This window comes from Ziziphus jujuba, chromosome 4 (assembly GCF_031755915.1).
Source record: "Ziziphus jujuba cultivar Dongzao chromosome 4, ASM3175591v1".
NCBI lineage: Eukaryota > Viridiplantae > Streptophyta > Magnoliopsida > Rosales > Rhamnaceae > Ziziphus > Ziziphus jujuba.
In genome coordinates, this window is record NC_083382.1 from 7,080,963 (window position 1) to 7,093,116 (window position 12,154).

At 29.0% G+C, this 12,154-nt stretch overlaps 1 protein-coding gene across 5 annotated transcripts; it reads right to left on the bottom strand.

Annotated features, from left to right (window-relative positions):
• Positions 1–426: 426 nt before the first annotated feature.
• Positions 427–5,119, bottom strand: LOC107416195 (ribose-phosphate pyrophosphokinase 4). 5 transcript variants are annotated; one of them, XM_016024658.4, is made up of 7 exons: positions 4,822–5,118; positions 2,516–2,831; positions 2,050–2,145; positions 1,838–1,906; positions 1,637–1,765; positions 818–914; positions 427–685 (listed from the first exon to the last, which is right to left on the bottom strand). In XM_016024658.4, exons 1-7 carry the CDS (start codon positions 4,938–4,940, stop codon positions 609–611), a joined length of 903 nt encoding a protein of 300 aa, XP_015880144.2. In that variant the 5' UTR covers positions 4,941–5,118; the 3' UTR covers positions 427–608. The 5 variants fall into 5 exon arrangements, with proteins under 5 accessions (XP_015880144.2, XP_060672631.1, XP_015880142.2 ...); XM_060816648.1 differs by having other exon boundaries at positions 427–733; XM_016024656.4 differs by having other exon boundaries at positions 427–739; positions 4,822–5,117.
• Positions 5,120–12,154: the final 7,035 nt, after the last annotated feature.

Here is a 12,154-nt window from a genome sequence, read left to right on the forward strand (position 1 = left end):
ATGCAATCGTTTATACCACAAAACTTTCCAATATATATATATATATATATGATATGCTTCCGCATGACCTTTTGACAGATTTCATGCAGCGTTCATAGTTCGGAATCATGGTACCTCTAATGGTTTGGCAACCTAACTGTATCATTTTTCTATATAAGCCTTGAAGAAGACTACTACACGCTAGAAATTTTCAACATTTTACCAAAATCTATAACTATATATTTTATCCATGTATAGATTTCCTCTATCGTTAACAGAACCTACCATGCCAAAGGCACATGGGAGGAAAATCATTTTCCAATTTTTATATGAATGTTGCAGTGCCTATGAGTTCAAGTATACAAGGAATGGATATATGCTTAAACAATAAAAGTTTTCTCAAAAACGTGTTGCAATCAGAAAAAAGAAAAGAAAAAAGAAAAAAAATTCACATGGCAAACTACTATTACAGAACTTGTATTAAATAAGTAAATATTGAATGTCTACTGGCTTCTAATGTTACAGAACTTGCCCAATAAAATAACAGCACCAGTCAAAATGATTTTATTCCCGAGTGAATCATAAGACATGCATGTTCTCCTCCCTCAAAGACCCAAAAATGATTTTTTTCAAGTTTGTAGAGATTCTGCAATCGATCCTGCAAGACTTAGAACTTCGAACGGAGCTCTATTTGCTATGGCTTTTGCTGTAAGTGGGCAGGAATCCGTGATCCAAAAGTAGGTAAATGCCTTTTCTGAGACTTTTGAAAAAATGAAATTGAATGGCAAATAAGATCATGTAAACTACCAAGGATAGTTGAGAACAACCATCTACTTACCATCCTTGTGAGTGAACCTTTCCCATGACTGCATAGGAAAAACGCCATGGGTGACATAAGCACTAACCTTCGAGGCACCATTAGCAGCCAAGACTTTCTGCCAGAAACACAAAGCGTACGTTTTAGTTTCCTAGAAGAATAGGTTTTTGAATGTTTTTGGTCTCATTTCTGCTTAATTATTGAAGATGCAGAGTTATGTGATTCAAGTTCAACCAAATAAATGCATTGGATTGATTGATGCCCATCATGATCATGTACAGTTGGAAGCCATTTACAGTTTTATCACCTTGAGAATGCTCAAATCCTAGAAGCACCAACTTGTGACAATTTTTAGTTATTTTGATATATATTTTGGAAGTGGAAGAATGGGTGATCGCCACCAATATAGAGCTAGCTATATGGTCTGGCCTCCTTTTTATCTTCATGCCCGATCTAAAATAATAGAAAACCAATATTCTAATACCATGTTCAGTTAGTATAACCCAAAAGCTTAAGCTATTAAAAAAGGAGACCCAACCATGCATGTCAAGCCAGCTCAACACAGATCAGCTTTCACATTTATGTACTTTGCACTGCATATCTGAGATGTATCCATGCTACACAAGTAATGAGCAGAAGAGACTTAAATATGCTACAGAAGTTAGCTTAAGACTTAATTAAAGTTTACAAGCTTTGAATTTCATCAAAGGATTGTATTTTCAAAAAAAATTTGTCTATCTAGAATGAACAAGAATTTGTCCAATTTTTTGGCACATAATTCAAAAGTAATGTTTAATTCAGAAAACAGTCAATATAATTAGGAGTCCACCAAAAAAATACCTGGCATTCAATCAGGGTGCCTCCTGATTGGACCAAATCGTCAACAATGACTACATGGCAGCCAGCAGGATTTCCCTCCTTCAGCCGGACTATTCTTTTATTGCCTTCACGAACCTTATTGCATACCACCTGCCATACATAAAAGTTAAATTTATATGGAGCTAATCAACAACATTTTGTCAAGCAGAAACATAAACCAACCGCGGGAAAATGATCCAACTGCTTGTGAAATCGCTTCCAAGCACCATCATCAGGAAATGCAACGACTATCTGCAAGAGGACATTAATTAGAATTGAGATCAAGGATGCTAATAAGAAATGTGACCAAGCATCTTATGTTTGCAATAAGAAACTAAGAAGTAATACTATTAAACATAAAAGGTAAAATTTGTGAAGTGAAGCAGTATAATTACCTTGTCAGAGTCAGGAAGCTGGTGTAGACGTTGCTTTAACAAAGGAATACCAGTCTCAAACAAAGGAAGAACATGGTCTCCAAAGTAAAACCTTTCCTGTGTAAAAAAAATGAAAATTCATGAACAAGGCATCAGAATCAAGCAGAAAAGGTTAATAATTCTCACACCACAAGAAGAAAAGAAAGAAGTTTTCAAAGATGAAAATAATAACAAAGCTTCTCTGACAGCCCTGCTTCATATCTCAAAGGGTAAAAAGAAAAAAAAAGAATAAGTATGCAACTACATGCCACTGAACTTACTACAGCTAGAAGTATATGCAACTGTTAAGTTTCCAATAGATATGCAGTTGGTCTTTCACTAAAGCAACAAAGTTCTCTGCCACATTGTTTACTACACGAGTAAAATTTCAGGAATAACTAAGAAAGTATAAATTATAATCTTTTACTTCCAAGTAAAGAAAACAAACCTGCAAGGCATGTATATCATAAATGACTAAGCTAGTTGGTCCACCTCTTGAGATGGGAATGTTTGACAACATTCTTGCCATGGTAAATGCAGTGGCCACATCCCCTTCTTCTTCCATTCGCTCAAACGAACCAGTTGGAAAGAAAGGCAATACTACAGTGAAGGAGGCAACAAACAGCCGCGGAAGTGCGTATATTACAGAAAGCTGTTCAAAGATGACTCCTTGGGAGCTGAAGGATGCCAAGAATGCAACATGTTGACCTCTAAGGTCTTGTGCATTGTTTATAAAAATGTTTGGAAATCCATCATCGAAATTTCTGCATACATAAATAAATCAATCAGTTTTCCAACTTATCTGACACTGATGACATACTCACAGTTTAACTCTATATTTTTGTAATATATTAACCAAAAAAACCAGCATGGGAAACTTGCTAAGATGAATAATTAGAAGGCAAAAAGCACAAAATGGTGTTCAATCTTTTGTGAACTTTGAAGAACTAGTAGTTTCTTATCTTTCAGCAACTGTATAAGGAATCGGCCACAGTTAAATTACACATTGAGGCCTGGTTTTCATGATTTGTCCTAACCCTATTAGAAGCCTCAACTGGTATCATGTCATTATGATTTGGTATGGTACAAAAGGTAAAATTACTACAAAAAGTTTTCATAAACACCTAGTACTTCCAGAGCCAATAAATCTGATATGAGAGATTAGCACATACAAAATCAATTATTATATAGGACCATTTTCTTAAATAAAGCAAAACAGAAAGTGAACAAGATTATGGAGAAAATTCTACTTCATTTTTCAAACAAAAATATGACTCCAATTTGAGAGGAATCCAATTTCCAAGGGACTTTCAAGCATCTTCACTATAAAGCTTCGGGGTAACCCAGTTAAAAAAAAATTAAGTAATCAGAATGTGAGGGATAAAGTAAAGAAATGTTCCACTTCAAAGGAGAACATATCCTTCAAGTTCTCTTCCTAGTCTTCCCATCAATGTTTCATGGACATTGATATGAGTGTTAAGTGTAAAAACTTAACTGGGTGTTTAACACATTGACTCAAAATATCAGGAGACAAGAACATGTTAATAAGTGTGCCCATCGTCTGTATATTTTCAACATAAGTATTATCTTATCTCTGGCTTTAAGCATAAAAGAACATAATATTCTAAGAAAATAAGTTCCTTCCTACTTTTTCAATTCAATTATCAAACATTTAGATGGTGCCTCTGCTTCTGACTTCTCAATTACTCAGCATCAATGGACAAAAGCCATAGTTCAGAGTGATATTTAAAATCATCATATGTTCTTGCACTTTGCATTCATATGCATGTTATATATGCATGTGTACACATGTATACTCTGATGAGACACAATTTGATCAATATTATGAATGCAGAGTTTTGAGGTTGCCATGCCTACTTTATAGCTAGAAAAATCAGCAATCAACGTCTTTAGCAAGAAAAGTACAAAAACATGGAAGGCATGAAGATTATAACTTTGATAATTACCAAATCAGGGGAGGTACAAAGGTAACATACTTAAATTTTACACCTTATTGAAGGGCATAGGTCTCATCTTGCATGTCCTTGAATGAAAAAAGACTTGGATGCAAACATAACAAAGTGATGCAGGGATACATTAATGCTTTATTCCTAATTGAAAATTGCTTGATTTAAAAGACTGCAAGACAGAGAGAGAGGAAAACTAAAAACTCTTTGTCTGTTTTAATTACCATAAGATCTGTTTTTCACAAATAATTGATTTCCTTAAGATGGCTGGTTATTGTGTACTTTAGTAATTCCAAAAACCAAAACAAACCCCGAATGCAACTCAACCTCAATTTTGTGTCCTTCGGTTTGTGATTTCTTCATTTTCACCATACAACAATCATCACCGCCCACCAATCAAGTTTTTCACTTTTCAAGTGCACCATATTTCATATTTCACAATCAGAATGGTTTCATAAAAAAAACAGGAACACGTTGTTTCTTTTCTTTCCCTGTCCTCTAGAATTTCTTGTCACATACAGAGGACTAAGAATTGAAAAAAAATAATAACAAATAAAAAAAGAAAGAAAAAGAAACCCATTTTCCATTCATGATAAGCAATATGATAAGGGAAATTGCCCATATTAAATTAATCACAAAAAGAAAAAAAAAATACAGCACTAAAACAAGCAGAACCCATGAAGAAATTACCATAATAGATATTAACATAAAACTTAGTAAAGTTTATGACCAAGTTTCGCATGCAAGTTTGAAGCTTTTGAGTATGAGAGAGAGAGAGAGAGAGAACCTCCATTTGATTGTCTGGAGGGTAATGAGGTCAGACTGAGAGGCAACCTTGCGGGCAAGGTCTTCACATTCTGCGCAGTAGAAGAGGACGACGTGCTTCTTATTCTGAGACTTGTCCATTGAAGCCTGAAACTGAAACTCAAAAACCCAACCAACAAGAAATACAGTTTCTGATACGGACAGCTCCACCCTTTAGGAATTTAGGTAGGGAAACTGTGTCAGTGATTTTCAGGGTTTGTGTATGACCTGTTTGGCTATTTCAATTTCCCCACACCAACCATGTATATAAATGCTCTTTTAATCAAGAGAAAAAAAAAAAAAAAAGTAATTCTATTTAGTTTTTAAATTATTCAATTAAGGTATAATTCCAAAAACCCTAATAAGATCCAACAACGCGTGGATTAGCTTCACTATGCATAAATAATTAAATATTTTCACTTCAACTTTAGGTTAAGAATATATTTTAAAATATATTCCCAATCAAAATTAAAAAAGAAAATAGATATAGACCATCAAAATTAACACTAAAAATATGAAAAAGGAATTTAGCACTTATGCCCCTCAATTATTAATATTTTGCATTTTAGTTCTTAAATTTTTTTGGCACTTTGGTTTTTTATTTATTTATTTATTTATCATGATATTGCACTTTGGTTTTAAACTTTAATCTATGGTCCACTTTGATCTTTAAACCAACTTTCCTTCCTTAGCATTTTCTAAGGATGCAGTACACTTGATTTAACATACTTGTCTAATTTTGTAATTTCATTGTTACAATAAATTCATTGTCTTAAAACTACTAAAAGGTAAATAAAAAAGAGTTTAAATGTCAACAGTGTATTAAAAATTGAATCCTAAAGACCAAAATGCTAAAAAAATATAAAATTAAAAACCAAAATGTTAAAGCCTAATAATTGAGAATATAGGTGCTAAAAACCCATTAAATGAAAAAAAAAATACAATTCTTAGTATGAGTTTTGCAAGTTATACCAAATCAAACTTTAATGACTTTTTAAATAATAGCCATAAAAAAGTATTTAAATTCATGAACTAAAATTTTGTGGAATGAGAAAATATTGTTATCTCTCCCAACGTATATAATAAAATTCTCTCCTAAGTTTCATAAAATATCCAAAGCATATGTTTATACTATCCTTCTCCCCACATGACCTTTGAAAATGCATCCCAAAAAATCATTATCCTGACCTTTGAAAGAATTCAATTCACTACTTTCGTTCTGGGTCAAAGTAAAATCAACCCCTAATACACTCCGACAATTTTCTTTTCTTTTTCCTTCTTTTTTTTTTTGGGTCAATTTCTTTTCCCTTTTTTGGTTAACATCTTTGTGGCATTAGAATAATTAAAGTGGTCCTTATATATTATATTTTGTAGGTCCTACATAAGATATGAACATCAAATTAAATTAAATTATAATAAATACCCTATAAACATTTGATCATGGTCAGCTTTCTTAGTAACAATATTCTTTTAGGTTGATTGATTCAAAATTTTTTTATTGGACTTATTTGGTCAATCATAAATGTATTTTGGTAATTCAGAAAGGAAAATATATATGTATTCTGGTTGATTGACCGTTTTCCTAAAATTAATTGGATTTTTTTTTTCTTTTTTGTAACACCTAACATGCCAAATCCATCCATAAGTTGCTCATGAATGATCTTTACTATACTAAATCTAAATATAAATAATTTTATAATGTGAATATTTAGATTAGGATTTTAAAATAAATAACATCTAATATGAATTTAATAACTAAAATTATTTAGTAAAAGTAAACCTTAAACTTTAAATCTCACTTTTTAAAACAATTCAAAAATTGAAAAAAAAATCTTAATGATAAAAATATGAGATTGACCTGATAAGATCATTCATGAGCAAATTATATGGTAATGACACAATAAAAATTATATGGTAAAAACAAATTATATGTCTAATCATATCATTAAAATATATTTTATTTTATTTTTATATAAAGTCAAAATGGGAAGTAACAACCTATTAAATGTGCATATGGGATTGATAATAATTATTAAAAAAAATTATATGAATATTTTTTAAATTTGATTGATAATTTATTTTTTCTATGTGGTAATCAACATCGATGACATAGCTAGGAATGTTCTCACAACGCCATTCCTATATTCACTATATATATAATCATTTCATATAGACCTTTATTAGCATTTGAATTGACTTAAATGCCTATGATTTAAGGGGGTGTGCCCCCTCTCCCCCTTCTTTTTTTTTTTTTTTTTTTCTAATGAGTTTAATGGATTTTAAAGTTTTAAAGTATAAAAATATTCAATTTAAGTTTTAAAAGAATTTATACAAGTCAATAGATATTTAATTTAAATTTTAATAAATTATAAAAATCTATTAAAATTAATGTGTATTTAATTAATGCATTGTAAAAATCAAATCAATATGGATTAATACAAGCTAAACCAAATCAATAACTAGGCCAAAGAAAGAAATTTAATTTAATTGGTTTATTTGTATTTCTTTTTCTTTAATCTAAAACTTGATTGTGTTCTTTCTTTCCATTGCAAAATACTACATTTATCATTTCCTAGAGTTAATTATAATTCTCAATTCTTTATGACATCTATGGTTTTACAATAAGAATTTTTATTATTTCAAGAGCTGAGATTCGAAAGTGAGTTACTCGACTAAATCTAGTCAAGTAGTAAAATCTCAATTATAAGGGGAAGATGAATTTTGTATGAATTTTTACAAACCTCAAATACATATTTAAATTTAGCTATTGAAGCAATTTAATAAGAACATCAAAATTCCTATATATAAACAATCTAATGCATAAAGATATTCTCAATTTAAAAAGTTACAAATAAATAGACTTTATTATTTAGCATCATTGAATTATATTAAAAATTTACAACATGAGATATAATTTCATATCTACCCCAAAAAAATATTTTTATTGCCTCTGAGTAATAGGTAGGATATAGTCTTAGCCCAAAAAAAAAAAAAAAAAAAAAAAAAAAAAACGAAGAAGAAATATATAACTGTATTTGTTTATGGTAGTGTTCTAAAAGATCCGCTTAAACCTTGCTTTGGCATGCTTAGGCTCCAAGTTTGGAAAAAAGGCCTTGCCTTGGAGCAGGGTTTAGAAAAAGGTGGTTGAAACTATATTGACCATTCGGGCTTTGATGCCATGGGGAACAAGCCTTCCTTTTCATCATAATTTTTTTTTTTAAAGATTAAGTTTTTTATTTTTTACTTTTTATTAAAACAAGAAAGAGTCAAAAAATAATTTACAAGAAATTAGAAAAAAATTTAAAAGAAGAGAAGAAAGAAAAATTATTGTTAAAAACAAAAACATAAAAAATATTTTGCAAAATCGTATAGGTACTTGTATTACATGGTTCACCTGTTCAAAATCGGAAAAAAAAAATCAATAATTATAAACATTAAACTGTACATTTTTAAAAGAGAATAAATTAGAATTCGATAAACACATAGACAAAAACTGGTTAGACTATTATTATATTTAAATTCTATATTATAAAAATTATTGAATAATCATAAATTTGTATTATATATGAGACTAAATTTTTTTGTTGGAATGTTAGAAATGATGAAGTTTCCATGAATCCATTATATATAGAGTTTTGTTATTTTTTTGTTAAAAATTTAGAATATACAAAATTTTCATGAACTTATTATAAATAGATGTTTGTTAATTAATATTAGATGTATGTTTCATGATGATATAAACTTATATATGTTTTGACTTTCAAAATATAAGTTATTTTATTGATTTAATAGTTTTACATAATTAAAATAATAATAAAAACATCAAAACATTTTGTTACATCTAAACTTCATTTAGTATTTGTTTGGCAGAAGTCAAAAACTTTATGTGAAGGCCAATAATTCTTTTGTTAAAAAATAAAGATATTTGGAAAAAGTCAACAAGCACTTGTTAACCACAAAAAAAAAAAATAAAAAAATAAAAAATAATTTTTTTAAATTGTTTTAGATAAATTTAAATTTTATTTAAAAAAAAAATTTTTTTTTGGACTTATATAGAAACTTAATAAGCATTTAATATAGTTTTTTTATTTACAGCCAAATACTGGTTAACTTTTTAATAATAGTTCTTTTTAAAAAAAATCTATTATACAAACCTCTACAGATTAAAGTTCTATTTTTATTAGTTATACCAAACGGACCTTTAGACATTCTAAATTCATAACGTTTGAGATGCAACCTCACCCCTTGTCACAATTATGCTTTTGGAACCTTTATTTATGGTATAGATCGTTTTGAAGAACTTAAATTAACAAGTAAATCAATAATTTACCAATAAAAATGTTAAGAAGTAAATTAGGGAGCCCACTCTTTGTAAAAACACGAAGGAGCCCATAAAAACACGAAAACAAGAAAAAAAAAAAAATCGTGATGGGCTTATTCTGTAGGATGTTTTTTTTTTTTTTTTTTTTTTTTGACGTATTTCAGTAGGATGTTAAGATCCATACATTTTCAATTGTCACGCAATGAGTTAGGAATTCTACTTCGGCATTAATATCGTTGTCAATTATTCCAGTACCTCTAATATTACCAATTTACTAGTTTTATAAATACATACATACATACATATATATATATATATATATACATTTTGATAAATAAAAAAATAGGTGTATATATATATACATACGAAGGTGTATATATCAACTTACATGTCACTATTCTATTTGCCTTTTTTCAATCCCCACCATTTTTTCTTTTGATAACAAATAAATTAAGGTTCTTTGATATTGTAAAAAATACAAAATAAACCTTTTTAATTACGCTAATTTTTTTCTTTTCAAGAATTTCACTTATTATTATTATTATTATTATATTGGAGGTGGAAAATTTGAATTTTATTCAACGTATTTTCTTTTGATAACAAATAAATTAAGGTTCTTTGATATTGCAAAAAATACAAAATAAACATTTTTAATTACACTAATTGTTTACTTAAAAGAATTTAACTAATTATTGTTATTATTGTTGTTGTTGTTGTTTGTTCCTCAACTAATTAATTAAATTAAGTGATGTGCTAAAATTAATTAGTTGTACGTGTACATTAACAGAAATTGAAATGGGTTTCAGTTAATTACTTATAAAATTAACTATACATATACATATATATATATATATATATATAGTATCAGGCTAGCAGCCCAATGGTCTATTTTCTCATAAAATTCTTGCCCAATGGTCTATTTTCTCATAAAATTCTTAATATATATATATATATACATATATATATATACATATATATATGTATATATGTATATATATATGTATATATGTATATATATATATATGTATATATGTATATATATATGTATATATGTACATATATATGTATATATATATATATATATATATATATATATATTTTACAAGGATTACAACATTTTATAAACTAAAGGGATTCAAATTCTCCATGCATCTAGATTATATATAATACTTATTTCAATTAAAATGAAATTAATGCCTTTTGCTACAACAGAAAGTATTAAATAGTGCAACAAAGTTTAATAATTGCTTGTTCTTCTGTGCGGTTGTTATACTTGTGGCTGATCCATCATATTAAATTGGCTTTTTCCTATCTCTGACGACTACAATGGCTAGCAAGGCATGTAGCTACACATATTTAATTAGCAAGTTTGGGTATATCTTTTTGAATACTGCTTCCATTCATTACTTTTCTTCAGTAAAGCTTGTTGGAACTCGGAAATTTATTGTGTCTGACCTTCACTGGACTTTCCACCCCAATTCATTTTATATTCTCCACCTAATAGTTCAAATTTAAATGAGTGCATGTGTATATACTATAATTACCACAAAGAGTCAATTTTTTGGAATTATAAACACCTGACCTGATGCTGTTTTTAATTCAAATAGATTTTTTTTCTTAAAAAAAAAAAATGTGGATATTTTATCTAAAATGGGAGTATTTCATACATATGAACTAAAATATTTAACAGATTATTTTGGAGTATTTACAATAAAAAAGTTGTAGGAAGGTGTTAGATAATATGAGACCATGATTTATACACCAAATGTAAATTTGATAATTTAAATATTCATAATTTTGCACTGCATCCATTTTTTTTAATTACTATAACTTGGAAAAAGTCTCATTGTTGCGCAGTCTGGTGTTTATGGAATGAGTAAAGGGTAATTCAAAATATAGGCATCTACCACCATGTGGTATTTGTCACTGTTTGATCAATCCAGTTACATGTAATCATACCTTGAAGATTCATCGGACAGTCCATTTATTTGTAACTATACCTCCATTGATCAGACGGTCATTTCCCATTTAGAGGTGGACAACATCACTCGTATTAGCAAAATCGTATATACAATATTTAAATACTAGTTTTTGGAAATGTCTCTGAGAGTATAGTAGAAGTACAACAAGTATTTATTTATTAATCAAGCATTGCACTGCTTATAATTAGATCGCATTAATTACATGTAATTGCACACAATTGAACGGTTGTCCCTAATAAGAAATGAGCAACATCATTCATATTAGCAAAATCGTGTATATATAACATACATTTATGCTTTGATTAGCAGCATCACCCAGGTGACCGCCTTAGTGCTTGATATGTCAACTCATTCCAAACATATAAATACAATCCAATCTCCCTATAAGTGTTGCAGGTTACTTTTATGTTCATCAAAGAAAAAAATGCAGGTCACTTTTATACTATCTTTTAACTTTTATTAATGCTGTTATTTAAAAAGATATAAACTTAATTTCATTGCAGCTTAAAGAAGGTTGATCACCTATGGCTACTACTTTGAAAGCTAGTGACAAATTAACTTCTAAATACTACTTAAAGGCATATTAATGCTCATTCACACAAATAGCGGTTCTTATATATGTATAAATATATATGCCCACCGTGAAGAATTAATGCTTATTCACAATTCACACAAATAGCCATCCTTATATATATTTACTAAGGAAGAACATGACAGAATATTGGGCGTGTAGTAGATATTTGTGAAGCTTGTATTTATGCTGCATGCAAACTATATGCTTGAGAAACATATGTATAAAATGATCAAAACTTCACCAAACCAAGTAGCAACAGAATTTGCATGATATTAACTGCCATTCCACTCTAAAAAACTATATGGAAAAATGATATGAAATGAAATAATGCTGACGGCTCTCATAGATTTTGTGAGACCAAAACTATGCTGCTTGAAATCTATGGCTCTTTTCACATGATCACCGTAATTAAACTTTAACATATATATGCATGTTACTC

What these genes read in the sequence shown, in the direction of transcription:
- LOC107416195 (XM_016024655.4), bottom strand. Translation starts at nt 4,940, where the DNA reads ATGGACAAGTCTCAGAATAAGAAGCACGTCGTCCTCTTCTACTGCGCA. An exon ending in AGCTTCCTGACTCTGACAAG is followed by an intron (nt 1,907 to 2,049) that starts GTAATTATACTG and finishes GTCCTCTTGCAG; the next exon opens with ATAGTCGTTGCATTTCCTGA. An exon ending in GCACCCTGATTGAATGCCAG is followed by an intron (nt 915 to 1,636) that starts GTATTTTTTTGG and finishes TGTTTCTGGCAG; the next exon opens with AAAGTCTTGGCTGCTAATGG.